This window comes from Magallana gigas, chromosome 3, assembly GCF_963853765.1.
Source record: "Magallana gigas chromosome 3, xbMagGiga1.1, whole genome shotgun sequence".
Lineage (NCBI taxonomy): Eukaryota > Metazoa > Mollusca > Bivalvia > Ostreida > Ostreidae > Magallana > Magallana gigas.
The window spans coordinates 23,838,739-23,857,670 of record NC_088855.1 but is presented as its reverse complement, the minus strand read 5'-3'; the positions used below and the strand labels follow the sequence as shown (position 1 = coordinate 23,857,670).

The window sequence follows — 18,932 nt, the reverse complement described above, 5'->3', positions numbered from 1 at the left end:
ACGCGCCTAAATATTAATTGATGGATCGTTAGAGCATCTTTTCAGAAATAAGAGACTACTTTTTATTATTTTATATAATTTTTGCTGTTGTTTCATTTTTCAGAGAAACTTGAAACATTGCTTTGGTTGTTACAGTGATAATTTAGAGCTTAAATTTTGGTCACCATTGATATGCTCAATAATATTTTTTTTTAAATACAAGTCAAAGATAGACTGGTCATATTTTTATTTTATTAATAAAAGATATTTTAAATCTAAAGATAAATAAATTCAGTCGATCAATCTTTATTCTATGGAGTGGCGCTGTGATGAACGCGGAAGACAATGGTGTAGGATGGCCATCTAAATCAGGTTATCGCCGCCTGCACCAAAAAGTAAAATAACATCCCCCAGGCTATCAGCAAGCTACTTCCTTTATAAACACTATATGATAGAGGACATACGCAATGCTGACGTGACATTTCACTTCGTGTGACTTTGTAAATTTATAGTGTACGTGTTTGAAATGCTGTTTGTAAACAAAAGTTTGCGTTTGTTAAGAAAAAAAAAAGTCAGAGAGACTACTTCATAACGTTATAATTTGTTTGTTTGTTTTTTTGTAACTTTTTACAGGTATTTTATTTGAATGAAACGCGCGTAAACGATTCTAATTTTTTATTATTACATCCATATATCATTATAATGTATATATTCACGCAAAAATTGAGTAATATATACTTCTAATGATGGATAATTTTCAAGTTATAATTATTCATCCCATCTGATTCATTTATCAATTGTAAGCTGTTATTTATTCGAAGATAATCAGTTTTATAAGAAAAGCAATTCAACTGTTCAAGTCGCTGTGTGGTTAGAACAGACCATATAAACGGGTGATACATCAGAAATCAAAAAGTATTTTCATTTCATTCAGAAAAAATGAATGGAAATGTTTGCTAGGTGTTATCTCGAAATTTATGAATGTTGATTAAGTATTAATAAATCAAATGTATACAAGTAATACCCCCAAAAATACCCCCCCCCCCAAAAAAAAAACAACCCACGGGCACTCATACAGGATCTGCATTTAAATTAATGATATTTAAGGTTTATATTTATAGCCTGGCCATTGTAAAGTGCAGGATGGGGGGGGGGGGGGGGGGGGAGTATACAGTGTCGGTTCAAGTTATAAAATCTACACGCATATTTAAAAAATATTGATGAAACTAAATTCTTGAGCCGATTAAGATGAGGGTTACTTGTCTATCTTTAACTTGAAATAAATATTTGTGTTTATTTGTTTATTTATGATTTATTCTCTGACATCATATGGATTGATTTTATGAACTTTGAATCAACGAAAACATTTTAATAATTTGATATCTTGCGTCAAACTCCCATATCAAAGAAAAGGAAATACATCGATATCTCCAAAAAAAATGGGATTTAGCCGGGGAAACACTACAATAGATTATTAATCATATAAATACTTGAGGTTCCAATACAATGTATACTGTACAGTAATAACGTGCATCATGGATTGATGTACAACTCAATGTGTCAAGCGAAAACACGTAATATCTCTGTGTACCGTCCTTCAGCGTTCCTGTTCCGCATTTTAGCAACTTCCACTCCCATACAGGTGATCGGGTTCGAGATACACGAAAACTAAGGGAAGAGTGAAGAGTGCAGTGAGGAGAATTTTTTTATTTTTATGTCTGACAGTGACAATTTTATCGTTATCATATCATAATGTTATGAATTTGTGTTTGGAAAGTAAAGATTGAAGGTAATATCATTTATGCATATTGAAATTTGATAAAATACCTTTATATTTAATTACGTGTCTGTTTGTAGATCCATTTACTAACACTGTCTAACGTTAACTTGTAACGTTACAAAACTTTCTGATGAAAGATTTTGTTTATCGCAAGGTTATAATTGTTCAGGTGAATTATTTCATGGTTATATTGTCAGCTACAAGCGATTTAATCCAATCACAATTATACATTAATATGATTGATGTGTTATAATTGAATGAACTCGACAGTCGCTCGTTATCACACATGTCTCTAGAATGACTCATCCGATTACGATTTCTTACTTCGTTTGTAAGATCTTAGGTTCCATGGCCTAGTGTATTTGTCATGTAATAGGAAGTTATTAATCAAAACTTGAGGCATCAGTTACCTCTTCCTTTCATAACGAGATTTGGTGCAGAGTCCATTGCTATAACCTAAAGTTTACTAAACGATTAGAATTCGAAATGGTTAGAAGGTAAAGTATATTAATTTACAAAATATTGATATTTTGTAATCTTAAGACCCGGTTTTCTCACCAAATTGGTCAGGATAATTGTACCAAATATTGAACTGTATTTTTAGGGGCTTTTAGAGAAAAAAAATTTTGTTTTGCAAGTATGGAAATATTTTTGATTTATTAACCTAAAAATGTTTTTATCTTCAAAGATGTTTATGCATCACAGTTTCCTTAATTATTTGATAGCCTGTTCATAATTTCCTTGGGGTCTATATGATATTCAATCACTAGTATGCTAAAATCTTAAAGATTTTTTTCCTTTGAAACGCCCCCTCCATCTTGTTAGATTAAAGATCATTGCTAAAAATAAATATCCAGTCTGTAACAGAGATTTGACAGTGTTAAGGACATGGAAGAAACCGTTGTATATTGTTCAAAGTTTATGAGAGGTTTTCCGAGAACTTCTGATAGAAAAAAACTTCAAAAACTTGCATTGAATATCTTCATTTTAATCCATTTTAATGTTCAGGTGTGTGTATTTTCCTTTAAAAGTGTTGGAAATAGTAACCTAAGACAGAAGAAAATATAAATGAATAGTTCTGTTTTTTGTTGCTATTTTTTAATATATAAAATGCAATATTAATTTATCATCAATTTCTTTCTCCTTATATTCTAAATTGATTTCTAGGTTGTTTAAATTTATTAGGGTTTTTCTACAATCAACCTGAAATTTTTTATTAACCGGGTTTTCCAACGGAAAAATCCGGTTATTAAAATGGTGAAAATGGCGGGCGGGTGGGCGGGCGGGCGGGCGGGCGGCTGCCAAAAGGGTACCCTCATTGTACGGATAACTCCTCCTACAGTTTTCAAGATAGGAAGTTGTTCTTTTGCAGATCAATTGTACATATATCAGAGGTGTGCATATTGCAAGGATTTTGATTTCCGATAATTTATCGAAAAAATACCAGGTTTTGAACTTAGTCATTTTTTGGCAGAATTTTGCATATAGGGTACCCTCATTGTACGGATAACTCCTCCTACAGTTTTTAAGATAGGAAGTTGTTCTTTTGCAGATCAATTGTACATATATCAGAGGTGTGCATATTGCTAGGATTTTGATTTCTGATAATTTATGAAAAAAATACCAGCTTTTGAACTTAGTCATTTTTTGGCAAAATATTGCATATAGGGTACCCTCATTGTACGGATAACTCCTCCTACAGTTCTCAAGATTGGAAGTTGTTCTTTTGCAGATCAATTGTTCATATATCAGAGGTGTGCATATTGCTAGGATTTTGATTTCTGATAATTTATGAAAAAAATACCAGCTTTTGAACTTAGTCATTTTTTGGCAAAATATTGCATATAGGGTACCCTCATTGTACGGATAACTCCTCCTACAGTTCTCAAGATTGGAAGTTGTTCTTTTGCAGATCAATTGTACATATATCAGAGGTGTGCATATTGCTAGGATTTTGATTTCTGATAATTTATGAAAAAAATACCAGCTTTTGAACTTAGTCATTTTTTGGCAAAATATTGCATATAGGGTACCCTCATTGTACGGATAACTCCTCCTACAGTTTTTAAGATAGGAAGTTGTTCTTTTGCAGATCAATTGTTCATATATCAGAGGTGTGCATATTGCTAGGATTTTGATTTCTGATAATTTATGAAAAAAATACCAGCTTTTGAACTTAGTCATTTTTTGGCAAAATGTTGCATATAGGGTACTCCATTTCACTGGATACGTGTTGATAGGATTATGGATACAGTTCACATAAAAGAAAACCCGGTTTGCTGTCACATTGACAGCTTTTCTCTTGTTTTAAACATAAAACTATGATAAATTTCAGTCATTGAATTTTAAAAACTTTTGTAAACCCTCATACCTGGTAATTAATTCTTTGTACTACTGTGAGGGTCATCTTATTTAGGTGAATATATGCAATCAAGACAAAGGGTTTGAGGAATGGAATCTACCTGTTGAATTCATTTGACAAATACATGTAATGTTATTTTTTTAACAATAGGACAATGCAGAATACATTCAGTAAGACAAAAAATGAATACATGTAGTACATACTAATATGTACCATATGTACTAAGATATACTTTCACTTGCTGAAAAAAAAAATTGGGTCAGCAAGTGGGACATCTAAAGAAATAGTGTAATATTTGAAATTTTATTATCTCGCTTACAAAAATCAAAAGATATATTGTAAGTCTATTAGCCGATTTGAAAAGGAACTAGGGCAAAACCTTTGAAATTAAGCTATATGAAAATAACTGACCAAGATTAAACGGTAATTTTAATTGAGTATACATATATACAGTTTTATTATAGTCGGTCATAGATGGTGATTGTACCTGAAATGAGCCATGTTACCCATGAGCCTCTTTGCTGAGTATTAATATGTTAATTAGCCTTATTTTTGAATGATTATACATGTATTCGTTTGTTCACAGAGCACAGTTACCAGAAATGTCGGATGACTCGGATGATGGATCACTCAGCAAACCAAAATCAACAAAAGGTTTGAAAGAATTGGCCTCCACCAAGAAACATGAACAACTTAGATCAATGGAAAAGTCCCATTCTGAATCAAGTTTTGTAAAATTTAGTTCTAGTGCCGTTACAGGAAGTAGAAAGTTTTCGAGCGAAAAAGTTGAAAGAAAAGGACAGCCACCTCAAATTTCAGAGAGTTCAAAGGTTTATTTTGATCTCTCTAGCTTGGATCAAGAAGATTCTAAATCCAGTGGATTTTCAAGAACAAGGAAAAGAAATTCAATAGACCTTTTAGAGACACTCTCTCAAGATGCAGACTCGACAATCTGTGAATCTTCGTCTAGAGAATCTGTACTATCTGCATCTGAGAACTGGTATTCGTCGGATGAGCTAGAAAGTAATGGATTCAGTGAAGATGCCATTGAACAAGAGGTTACACAAGTACAGTACTGTGACAAATACCCCTTGAGCCTGCCAACTGTGACAGATTCTGATACGAATCGACAAAACCAAACGAATGTGAAAATCAGTTACCAGAAATTGTCTCAAGAACTAGAAAGTCACATTAAACCTTTGAAAGCTGCGAATCCTAGACATGAAGTTAGGCATCTGGACAAGATAAAAAATGTCTTGATAGAGGCATGGCAGGTGCCAATGTATGGAAGAGACATTGCCTATCGTTTGTGTGATGTTTTGAGAAGTGAGGGTATGCTGGATATGGTCATTAACAATTGCAGTTCAAGTAAAAAAGACATTCTGAAGGCATCAGCAGCTGTTTTAGAACAGTGTCTTTCTTGGGAAAATAGAAACCATGTTGCCAAAACTGGACTTGAAACTGTTGTTTCCATGACAAAAAGAGAAATTTCAAATCATGAGATGTCCTACATTATTACTGGTATTTTAGAGGGTTTGTTCAAAATCTCTGAGGAGGCATCAACAAAAATTATCAACTATGGAGGACTCGATGTCATTTTACACTGGTCAAGGTCAAGTGATATTCGAAATCTTCGACACTGTGCCAAGGCCCTTGCCAATCTTTCGTTGTTTGGAGGTGCAGAAAACCAGGAGGAAATGGCAAAAAGAAATGTTCCAGAGTGGCTCTTTCCCCTTGCCTTTATGGAAGATGATACAATAAGATACTATGCATGTCTGGCCATTGTTGTTCTACTGGCAAATAAAGAACTGGAGGCTGCTGTGATCAAGTCAGGAACTTTAGAACTGGTTATGCCATTCATAAACTCAACAAAGCCATCTTCGTTTGCAAAATGTGACTTGTCTCAACAACAAGGAAAGGATCATATGTGGTTAGAAAGAATGGTGCCCCTTCTACAGAGCAGGAGGGAGGAAGCTCAAAGTTTGGCTGCTTTTCATTTTGCTATGGAAGCAGGAATCAAAGAAGAGCAGGGAAAACTTGATGCAAGTTTCAATTAAATTCTCTACATCATTTGAAATGAAATTTCAGTGATATTTTTTCTAGATAAAATCTTTGAATAATTATGTGATACTTGTATGTAGCAATATAAGGAATTGTTTTATTTTAATCTGTTACAGCTCTTTTATGAAATTGGTGCAATAGAACCTCTGAAGAAAGTTGCCAGCAGTCCCAATGCTACAGCCTCCAAACTGGCTGCCCAGGCGCTGAAGGTGATAGGGGAGAGCATCCCTCACAAACTGACCACACAGGTGCCTGTCTGGAGTGTGGTGGATGTAGCCCACTGGGTCGCTCAGGTCGGTAACCAATGGAGAGTTTTGTCAATGTGTTTTTATGAAGTGGCAACTGCAATAATAAACAGATATTATTGAATCAAAGACTTCAGGTGCTCTTCCACACTTAGCATGAACTTTTTGTCCATGGTGGTTGGTGTTTTTGTTTAGATAACTCACGAGCTGTAAGCATCATCAATTAATCCTCACTAAGTACCACTGTTTTACAAGGGCGACAGACTTATACTCAGAATTGTATTACTGTATTCATAATGTTTAAGTGCCCAAGTTTTATTGTAAATTTAGTTCTAAGGAGATGTTACAGTCAACACCATTTCTATTGATTTGTAGGTGGGGTTCAAAGATTATGTCCACAATTTCATGAGCTGCCAAGTGGATGGTGATATTTTGTTGCTTCTCACAGAACAGGAGTTGGAGAGTAGTATCAAAATAGACTGCAAGATAGCCAGGAAGAGGTAGATTTATTATGTCCCATGATCAAAGAAGTGTAAAAAACCATGTGCCATTATTATAATTCTAATCATTTTGCCCTTGTGTAAAATTACACATCATTGCTATAAATTTCTTGAATCCATATTTTTGGTATAGAGTGATTTTCTGCAAGTTTACATAAGGATTTTGGCAAGATGTTATTCAAAAATATCAAAGTAATAGTAAATTTGCAATATCCTTCCTGCTAATGTTATGCTTGAGTTTTGCAGTACAATAAATAAAAAGTGCATTTTAGCTAGAGGCTCCTCAACGGCAACATTGTAACAGTAAATGGACTAGAAATAAGTTCGGCTTTGTTGTTCGTGTGAACTGTGTGGCCAGTTTTCAGGTTGTTCCTGATGTTTTGAAGTGAAAATGTAGGAGACTTCTTCATTCTTTCAGGTTTTTACGTGAACTGAAATCACTGAAAATAACAGCTGACTATTCTTCTTGCGATCCATCACAAATGGATGCATGGTTGATGAAGATTCTCCCTGATCTCTCACAGTACACCTATGAAATGCTGAAGGCAGGCATGAATAAGGAGGTACTGGCCTCCACCAATAATGAGGAGCTGGACCATGTCTGTGGAATCAAAAATGGCATCCATCGTCGCCTCATCTTAGAGCATGTAGAAGGTAAAATAACAAATGAATATCTACTGCAAAGTCTTGTGTACATTAGGCACTTATGCATAATGAACATCCCTTAATCATGGATGAAATATGCTGATAAAGTGCTTTTCTGATAAAGATAGAAACTTTTTATTTGAATTCATAGTGCCTGGTATGCTTTATTTTTTGGGTTTGTGTATTTACAAATGCACAATTCATCTAAAGCAACAACAAAATTAATATCCTTATTGATGATTAGCCTGATTAATTGATACCGAAATTGTTTTGTTCATGAGTTGTCTTTTAACAAATGATTAGTCAATTCAAATAATGTTTAGGCCTTCTAAACAGAAACACAAGAGGTAAAAAACTTTTTCACTTCTATCATCATCATTGATTCAACTCCTCTTTCATCTAGTGATTCTAAACTTACAAAACCCTGTATTGATATGTAAAAGCTTGTATGGTAATTTTTTCAAGCTTTTAATGATACATGAAATTACTTGATCTTTCAAAATATGTTCCATCCTTTTAATTCACTACCTTTTTGCTGTGACATTATCTTTACACAATTCATCAAATTGGTGATCATCATTTCAGTTCTATCTAATGCATATTTCTGAGCAACATTCAGCATTATGCTCTATCTTTTTTTTTTTCGTTTTGAATTTGTAAAGTCTAATTCTGTGGATATTTCACTTGGGAGATGTTTCAATAGGCAAATTGTTTAGGATTCTCTGTTTACATTTCGTCTTCTTTATTTCTAGATTTATACACAGCGATACCATTGCCTAAATATGGCAGCATTGGCAGTCTTACTAGACAAAAGAGCATAGATCCTACAGGGTTTGCATCATATCCAAAAGCAGTTGATGTTTTCATCAGCTACAGAAGATCTAATGGATCGCAGTTAGCCAGGTAAGATATACAGGTATATCATATTCTAAATGGCTGCCTGGCAGGAATGGAACTTTTATCAGGGTCAAAGAGGTGTCTTCTAAACAGGAATATCACTTCTAAGATTTACCGGAAGAATTTTTTACTCTTGCAAAATATATAGGAATCATCCTGTCCTTCTGTATGTCAATCCATTTATTGGGGATGTTTAAATTTTTTTTTTCTTTAAAATGCAGTTTGCTGAAGGTTCATCTTCAACTCCGAGGCTTCTCTGTGTTTCTGGATATTGATCGACTTCGAGCTGGCAAATTTGACGAAAACCTGTTGATGAATATACGTTTAGCAAAGCACTTCCTGTTAGTGTTGACACCATGTGCATTAGACAGGTGCATAGGGGATGACGAACAGCAGGACTGGATTCATAAGGTAGGTGTGAGGCTATGATATGGAGTTTGATAAATCTCATTGAGTATTATTTATAGAGCTCACACCTGACTTACTTCAGCTGATTTTTTATGAAATTTTTAAAGTTAGTTTCTATTTTGAAAAGAACTGATTACAACATTTTGTGATTTGCATCTTTTTGTGTGAAGCAGAATAAATTCATGACCCCAGCCCCAGGGGAGAAATACAAGCTTTTTTGTGAAAAATTGAAGTAATCTTAAAATCCTTTTCTCTACTTCTGAGTATTTTGCATACAAAAATGCATGGTTATTATTAGCAATAGGACCTCAACCAAAATTGTTGAATTCACATTTAGGTCGTCTGGGTTCTGGATTTATGGCAGGGCTTGAAATTTGGCCAAACCATTTCAAAAATTATGCCTGGACAAAATTAAAAAGAATTAAAAGGGAGAAATAGGAAAATGAAATGAAAATATTGATGTCGGAAACGAAAGACACTGATAGGAAAAAAAACCCATTGGTTTATTGTATAATTGTCTTTGTCATGGTCCAGATAAAATGATCGGGACATCATCTTTAATTAAAACATTTCTTGTTAATGTAACTTCAGGAAATTGTGACAGCCCTTGAGAGTGACTGTAACATCATTCCCGTGCTGGACAACTTTGACTGGCCTCTGCCAGAAGTGTTGCCCTCAGATATGCAGCAAGTGGTGTACTTCAATGGAGTCAGGTTGGTGCTCTCTTTGTTGATTTTGCTCCCCTTGCTTTTGCGCACTTTATTTACGCATTTGGGCGAAGGTGGCTAGAATAGCTGAATTAATATTCTAAAAGCATCCCAAAGTATTTATCAAATATTTTGTGTTATTTAATACTTAATGAAAGCCGTACCAAGGATTTCAGTACCTGTCAAATGTATATGATATACCGGTAAACTTAAGTGAATACTCAGTTCTTTATGGTAATTTCTTTAGTCCTCAGCATCAAAATATTGTTCTCATTCTAAACAAGTCATTTGTGCTTTATGTGTTAAATACAACTATGAAAAGGACTATATATGATAAGGGCCTAAAATGGCCCCCTACAATGAACATTATCATTTTACTGAAAATCTGTGTTTTCTTTGTACAGATATATATGTGATGATTATACATTATGTTCATTTTGATTCAAGTGCCCACAATTTAGAAATATGGTTTCATGAAGACAGTCTTTTCCCGCCATTTTTGCATTTTTAGCATAAAACAGCTTGTTTTCAAGCAGTTTTTCTTTCAAAAAACATAGAGCGCACGCTTGAACAAGCAACATATTTTAATCAGAGATGTAACTAGCCAAGACTAATAACTGACAAAAAAAAATTCCTTGTTCAAGCATGCGCTCTATATTTCCCATTCGTTTAAAGGTAAGAAAAATGTCAATTTTTGACTGATTTTGATTGAATTATAGAAATAGCGTCACTTCTGACGTCATATACTGCAAGTGAGTGCAAATAAATCAAATAAATAGGTGAAAAATATATTTTATATCAACTCCTCTAAAAAAATAACATAACATTTTAATATTCCCGAAACACTTTAAAAATGGCGAATTATGGGGCAAAATTCAACTCATATCATATATAGTTCTTTATTAGGATATTTAGGCAAAGTTAAGGCTAATGACACATTTGGTCCCAGAAATACTACTAAGCCAAAGTTTTTGTTGAATATTGATTTGCAAAAGATTAATTCAAGATTTCAATATACATTGTACCAGTAAAATACCAATGTACATGCAAACAAGTAATATCTAGATGTTTTATAAGAGGAGTCAAACTGTGTTGAGGACTGTAGGTCACTAAAGTAATTTTCAAGTTAGTTTTGTAGCGTAGTTCATTGTGGTAGATGACTGTTCTTTGAAATTTAAAAAAAAAAAGAAAAAAAAAGGGAAAAAAGGGCTTATGGTGATTATAATGCAATAAAATTATATTTGTTTAAAATCCATGATGGTTTAAATTAACTGTGTGGAAACCTTTACTCTACTCAAGAGGAGGAAATACTGCATGTCGAAAGGAATAGAACTGTTCAATTGTCATATTTATAGAACCACAATTTTTGGTAACCATCAAATGGCATGAACACTAAGTAAACAAACTGTTGCCAGGCGGTTTTCACAACCTAATTCTAAAAATATATATATATTTGTTTGCCTTGAAATCATAAGAGTTTTAAAAAATTTTGAGTTAAAAGTTAAATCTAACTTGAGTTAAAAGTTTAAGGTTACCTGAGTCAGGTGACTCAAATTTATGGAGATTTTGATTGGTTTTGAGTCCCATAGACTTTAATGAGATATTCATTTTATATACCAAATTATTCTATGATTTAAATTGACAATTTCATTTCCATACAAATTACTCACTTTACAATTTATCCAATAATTTTAGGGTTCAAATACAAGTAGTTAATTTAGTTATTCAATATTTTGTTGTCAGGACTGTAAGTCAAAAGTTGACGCTGAGTATGGATTCCAATAAAAATTTTTGCAAACTTCTCTGTTTTAAAAAAAAATCCTGAAAGGATCTTTAAAGAAGACACCAAAATTTCACTTGATTTTTAACTCCCTAGATATATTGGCAAGTGTATATGGTTGGTCATTTTAAAAATTTTGTGTCTCCAAATCCAGACTGGTTGTTTCTGGATCACATTTTTCAAGGTAGTCATTTCAGTATCCAAACAGTGATATGTATAATGTTCATCTAGTTACAGATAGGCATATCATGTCCCCTATTGTTGCACTTTGTTAAACATTATTGCTCAGGTGAGCGATGTGGCCCTTGGACCTCTTGATGAAGACTTTGCATTCTATTTTTTTTCTGTGTATCCAAGTGAAGTGGAAAATGCATGTTGCTTAATTCGTAAGATCATCTGTGAGAAAAAAAAAAAAAAACTTTTGTTGTCTTCAAGAAAAGCAAATTCTTTTCACTAAATGGCATTGAATGCTAGAGATAACATTAGATCTTTTTTCAATTTTTCTTTCTCTCTAGATATTTTAGATATAGGTATTTGAAGATTAAGTAGTATTGTTATTTAACTTAAAGAGTCCTAGGAATGAATACACCAACAAAGTAGAATTGTTTTTATTACTAAGCAAATGGCATGGCATGGTTTAATGATATTAATTACACTTAGTCTTCCAAACTGGTTTCAATTCAAACCTAACAGATGGTCACATGACGCTTTGTCCTTATTTGCTGTAGATGGGTGCACGACTACCAAGAAGCTTGCATGGCTAAGCTTGAAGCTTTCCTCAAAAAAGTACCTGTCATAGCACGCTTAAGGTCTGAGGAACTGCCTACAATTCTGGAAAGACCAGCATCAGAAAGTAATAGCATTTCATCTGCTCTGACCTTGGATGAAGTGCTCACGCATGAAGATGTGACGATAAGGAAAAAAAGTGATGACAGAAAAGAAAGTCGTAAAAAATCGACAGCTTCAAACTTTATAGAAACGATAAATTCTATTGTTGAACATTTTTGAAAATAGTTGACCTTTTTATGTCAGATTTTTCAACATTTTCAATGGAAATGCATTATCAAACAATTATCAAAATAGATGTACCGGCAGATCTTCCTTGAAAATCTACAATTCTACTTGCCTAGGTGTTCACGATTTGATATGTTATATTGTTACCTTTTCACTTTCACTTTATTCCATGGAGATTTTTCTATTATAATTTTTTTTTACCATTTATAAAATATATTTATTATGGGTATTGCGAATTTACATTGTTTTTCTTTTTAATATACCTATTTTTTTTTTTAACATGAATCAAGTTTCAATTAATTTACAGGTATTACCGGTAATAAAGTTTCTTGTAGCAGAGACTTTTTATTCCATGCCCAATTACTGTAAACCAATTTTAATTCGCGGCAACTTTATTTCGCGATTACCGGTAACTGCAGATATACTGGTTCGCGACCAAGCCTTATCCAGCCTGTATTGTTATAAAAACTATAGACAAAGGATTGGTTCGCGACAAGAAATATTCGCGATGAAAAGGCTCTTGCTAACCTCGCGAAAATACAGTAATTGCTTCTATCATTTAAAAAAAAAACCCCACTTATTTTTAATCAGTTATGAAATCAAGCAATTGCTTGATACATACAGAAAATTTGTAGAATCAGGAACATAATGAAATCTATAAAACCTTAATGTGTTCCAGGTCTACTGTATCTATATAACTAAGCTTCCTTCTAACAGTTCTAACTCTTCTTATTCAGGAAAAAGCCTGTAATACCTCAAAGGAATATCAAACATTTCTATGATTATTCGCTGTGACTTCAATGAGTTATAGATCTCTTCTATGAATATAATTTCCTTTATCAGATAGAGCCTCAGTTCTAGTCCCAACATATTCATTTCTCATTCATCTGTTTATTGCTATTTTCAAAGGTACAGTTGATTGTGATATTTCAGTGCCACCTATTTTAGTTTAAATGTCCACACTTAAAAACCAGTTTGATGTGTGATTGCAATTAAAATTTTTTAGTTGAAGTGAAATGAATTTACTTGTTCATAACTTAATTAATTGAACTTTGTGTTTGGTTGTGGATGTCGGCTTTGTGTGCAAAGATGTCAGTATATCTCATATATTTGTAATCAATCAAAAGAAACAACACAATTTTCCTTATAATAGATTCCTTTTTCAGCTCTCCTGAGCTGAGAGCTGAGAGCTTGATGTGACTTTCTTTTCTGATCACTTAGTTTGGTGTATGTCTATTCTTCCATTCCTTTAACAGATTTTGCAGTATTTCATACATTTTTTCCAAGGAAAAGCATTATTTCCTTTATATAAGAATCATTGGGGATTTAATGACTTTAGGGTCACTGGTATAACCTTGTGTTAATTTTGAGGGTGTATCATAATGAAAATCCAACAGCCAGTTAATGCATTTATCAAAACATGTATTTTTATAAATGTTTATCCTCATCAATGACCAATGCATTCCTCTTGAAGCCACCATTTGACAGCATTTTGATGAACGGAGTATATAAAGATAATTATCTTGAAATTCTTCAAAGGCTTCAATGCCACAATTTGTGATATCACATTTGAAAAATCTTCATAAAGTGTTGATTTAAATTGGTTTAAATCATCACCCCAAGACCAACAGTTAGACCCAAGGAAAGGTACATACTTCAACTTTAAAATATTATTTTGAAAAAATCTTTTTAAAATGGTTTGTAATAATATCTTCAGTGCTGCATTTCACTCATGATATTATTATGCTAGCATGATGATATACACATATATTCAAGATTTAAATTCTCCCCCAAACTTTGCAACCTTTAACCCCTTTTTTGGGGGGAGGGGGGGGGGGAGCTCAAAATTTTGAAATATGAACATAGAAAAGGGATACACAAAATCACTTGAAATATTTACCTCAGGTGAGTGTAGTGGTCCATGGACATTTTGACTAGCTAGAGAGAGAAAGTGGACTCTTGAAATCCTGTTGTTAAATTTCCTTAGCTTTCCTTCAGCTTTAAATCCTCCTATCACTCCTTGTAGATACGAACATACATTCTTGAGGGAAATTATGAAATAATGTAGGAAAAATCTAAAACAGTGCCTTATATATGAGATTTTGACTCTTTCATACTTTGCCCATTTGTTTTCACCCCCCCCCCCCCCAACCCACCCAGTTATTGACAATTTGTACCTTTTGCATGTTTCAACTTTCCATGCCAGGGACATAATGGTCATCCCATCCACCAACTTCTAATTTTTATTTTTTTTTTACATTAACCTGATTATTTGGCATATACCTCTTGTCTATACATGTATTTAATTTCCAATTTTAATATATTGAAGTAAATGCCTTAGTCTCTGATTCCCATATATATATATATATATAATTATACTTAATGCATTGCACTCCTTATGCAAAATTCCTCAATCTAAATGATTATCATTCAATATATCATTCAGGAATTTTACCAACAGCCTGCAGGCAGACTATAATTATATGGTACAGTGTTTGGATATTTTTATAAATTCGTATATATATATACACCTATTTATGACATTTTCATGTACTTTTATGTCTCTTTAGCATGTTTAAATTATAGTCAAAGGTTTGATTTCTTTGTACATGTATTCTAGTAGTTTTTTAATGTAGTGTAAATTAAGATGTCAACTAAATGTTGTTAAATGATTGGTAAAATCAGGTGTATACTATCTAGTAAAAAGGACCCCTAAAAGGAAATGTTAATTTCATTCAAGGTTATAACTACATGACTGTTTGTTAAACGACTGATCTGGTGTGAAAATCTTAAAAAGTTATTAATATATTTTTGAAGATATAAGTGTGCCTTTTTCAATCAAGTCTCAATATGTTAATTACCGGTAGATGGCCTATTGAGGGAATTGAATAATGCTGTATAATATGTTATCTGTGAAATGCCTCGTGCATGGAATTAGATAGACACACCCAAGAGATATTTCTCTATTTTTGGCATTGTGGTTAAGAAACTAGGAAGTCCTTAAATAATCTTTATTTGTGGTGAAACAGGCAATTACAGATATTAAAAATATAAAAAAAAACCAAAAATCGCAAAATCATTTTTGCATTAAAGAATGAGTTGTATGCAAATTTATTTAAAATATGATTTTTGCTAGCTCTTTATCAATTTTTTTTTTCTAGTCAATTCTTATCAATGTGATACATGTATTGATTTTTATGTCATGAGGTTTAATTATTTTTGTATTGTGCCATTTGAAATTTTGGGTAGACTTGGTAATCTAAATTGTAACTATTTGGCAGAGATATACTAGTCGATGTACTAGTACTAGTACTTTGCATCAATCATACAGCTGTTACATAATTCATATATTTATCATCATCTGTAAAATTCCTTGTTTTTGATTTTAGAGCATTCTTTCACAGTAGACAAAATTCGTAGTAATTTATTACACAGATGCTTAGACATAACATGTCTTGCTGTTAAATTATTATAAAATTTACTATGTACATCATTAACTGGTATCACAATTATGTTAATGAAATGCCTTCTAAGAGCATGTTTTTATAATTATGCTACAATAGAAGCGATGTTGTTTTGTTGTCCATTTGATGGCCCTGTTAAGGTTTTTTGGGACGTCAGTTTTGTACATGACATTTTTTAACTTTACATATGTTGACATGACAGCTAATAAAGTTGTAACTCTGAGTTATTTTAATTTTTCTGTCACAATGCAGGAAGGCATTAACAGGTACCATGGCTTGCGATCATTGAGAGAGAGTTATATAGCTTATTCAACGTAGATTTCAGCATGTCTTATCTTAGAGTAATAGGATTTTAAATGTTCTTCCTGCATCACTTACTAATGTCAGTGGAATTTGAATGAGCGGGACAAACTATTTTGAGATGTTTTAAGTGCAGTCTGGTTAACACTTTTCCACCTCAAGAAAAAAGTATATGATTTGTTAGTTTTAATTGATCTCCTTATTTTTGAAAGAAGTTAAAAAAAAAAATTGAGGTTAAAAAGACGCTCATTAAGTGTACTTTATACTAAATTTATGAAGAAAAAACCATATTGAATATTTTCTTCATTGAATTCTTGTTTTATTTTATTAGATAAGAACAAGATATCCATACACAAAACGACCAATTTCTATTGATAATTGAAACATTGAAATTTAAACGTAAATAGAATGTTTATTTATATATTTTTTTATTCTATATTTTCAGATGGGTACATGACTATCAGGATGCTTGTGTTGACAAAGTAGAGAAGTTTCTGACAGGAGAAAAATCTCCTATTCAAAAGAATCTTCCACCTTTGCCGGCTGCTGTTAATTTCAATGCATTGGAGCGAATGTCACCAAGAAACTCATTGGAGCGTATGGATATCCAAAGAAATTCTGTTGAAAGGTTGTTAGGAGCAACAAACAATGGGAATTTTTCTAATTAGAATATTGCCATTGAAATTTTAACCCCATTCTCGTAAAACCAAAAAAGTAAGCTGCAACGACTTGTTATTTTGTGTTCTTATAAAGGGGTTTCTGTTATATAACCATTAGTATTTTTAGTCCCATATTATAATGTTAATATTCATCACTGTCAGCATTTTTTTGTTGTTGCTAATTTACTAAGTCTACTGTTGTGTGACCATTTGAAATGAAACCTCAAAGGTCGATTTCTTTTACCCAATTTCCTTTTAAAAATGTTTAATTGTCTAAGGCCAAAGCTCTTTCAAGATAACAAGAACAAGATTTTAATATAAATCATATATACTGCTTTATTACATAATTTTCCATTCTGCGTATTTTTTAAATGTCATATTTATATACTCAGGTGGCCTAGTATTTTGTTTTGTATTTTTTTTGTTATTTTAAAGCTACCCGTTAAGTTTCTAATATAGGTCAGGTGAGCAAGGTGGTCCATAGGCCTCTTGATGTATACATGTATTTTTTTTTTTAGAGGAAAACAGCTATCTATGATATTATATATTCTTTGATATGCAAGGGTTTTTTTGCTTTATTTTAAGAGGTATGGAAAAACAGATAAACTTGTGTCCATTTTGTTTTTAATTTAAATTAGATGTTAATTTCAGATTATAACAATTCATATTGATCAAACATTGGATACGATCCCATTATTGGGAACAGAATGCATGCATGTGTAAAGAGTAGTTACGGTAATTAATTACGTTTTTTAGAATCATTTTTTTTAATTAGTTGCAAGACTTAGTGCAGTTTCAAAGTTAAAGTCGTAGATAGAATGTTGTTTGTGGAGCTGATTGCACAAATTTTTATCCAATTTGAAATTGTTTTCACAACTTCCAGCTTTTAAAGAATTGGTTTTATTTTTAGTCTGGTGTACCAGTATAAGGTTGTAATGTTCACTTATATTTAAAATGTCAATGACCTCCAGGCTTAATTTGAGAGATATATGGTATTTATGCAGGTTCTCCTCTTCATATTCTAATATTGTTATTTAGCTCTTCAGTGGGTTTTGTTTTTTCATCAAATATTTATAAATTAATATCTATGGTGCTAAAAAGTTCAACTTCATGGTTGTATTTGATTATACTGGTATTTATTGATTTCATATACGGAATGTTTAATAATAAAAAAAAAAGATATCCAACTGGAATTTTTTTTTATCTAATATACAGAATTACATCATGTTCTATGGAAATATCAAACAAGAGGGAGACTTGGTCAAACAGTACATTAGAACATTACAATAATTGAGAGATTTAAGAAATGGACGGGATTAAACAAAGTAATAGGATTGAATATTTGTCCTCCAGATGGCACAGCTTTAATTTGGTCCTCTGAGCATCTACATGTACATGTACTAGGCAATTGGAAGACAAGGACCTTTACATTAATGTTGTAAAATTCATGAATCCTGAGTCAATGGCTCTAGTGGTCATATTATGAACCCGTGTTTATTGCAATCATTTATAAACACAAAACACATTTTTATGAAATGTTGTTAACAGTATACTTGGGTTTTGGTTCACTTTGTTACAAATATTTTTGCCCCTTTGATGTATAACTAATAGAGTAGAAATAATGCATTTTCTCATCTCTGCTTTTATGCAAACTGATTTCTGATTAGCAGCATTCATAGGTCTTCGTAGATTGCAAGCCCTGAAGTCATTCACACCTGTTGAAGTTTAGCTCTCCACCCTCATCTAATACATGTACATATACTAGCATTTACCATCCAGTAAATATATTAGGAGGGATGAGATGATGCATCGCTGCATATTTATCCTTGAGGCTGTAACTACTCCCTGTTTACACAGTGACAATTAAGATAATGGGCATTTTAGGAGCTATATCTACATCTTTGGGGCTATACATGTACTACTTTTACTGCTTTTATCCATGGGGTCATCTAGAGCTGGGTTGTACGACTCCAATGCAGCTGCAACTCAAAAAGAGCTTTTGTCCTGTATACTCACCCAGAGCAAACACCAGACCTGTCAAATCTGCCTTACTTCTTGAATGTAAATTTAATTCAGTTTTATTACCGGTAACTTATTAAACAAAAACTGAAATACTGAAAGTAAACTTCAT

At 32.6% G+C, this 18,932-nt stretch overlaps 1 protein-coding gene across 5 annotated transcripts; it reads left to right on the top strand.

Annotated features, from left to right (window-relative positions):
- The first annotated feature begins 1,602 nt into the window (after positions 1 to 1,602).
- On the top strand, positions 1,603 to 17,441 carry LOC105318656 (NAD(+) hydrolase sarm1). 5 transcript variants are annotated; one of them, XM_011415876.4, is made up of 10 exons: positions 1,603 to 1,768; positions 4,708 to 6,163; positions 6,299 to 6,475; positions 6,803 to 6,927; positions 7,346 to 7,581; positions 7,896 to 7,919; positions 8,325 to 8,475; positions 8,691 to 8,880; positions 9,469 to 9,590; positions 12,093 to 13,683. In XM_011415876.4, the coding sequence occupies exons 2-10, from the start codon at positions 4,724 to 4,726 to the stop codon at positions 12,370 to 12,372; spliced, it is 2,745 nt and encodes a 914-aa protein (XP_011414178.3). In that variant the 5' UTR covers positions 1,603 to 1,768; positions 4,708 to 4,723; the 3' UTR covers positions 12,373 to 13,683. The 5 variants fall into 5 exon arrangements, with proteins under 5 accessions (XP_011414178.3, XP_019919027.3, XP_011414179.3 ...); XM_020063468.3 differs by lacking the exon at positions 1,603 to 1,768 and adding an exon at positions 2,101 to 2,256; XM_011415877.4 differs by lacking the exons at positions 1,603 to 1,768; positions 12,093 to 13,683 and adding exons at positions 2,102 to 2,256; positions 16,588 to 17,441.
- The last annotated feature ends 1,491 nt before the right edge of the window (positions 17,442 to 18,932 follow it).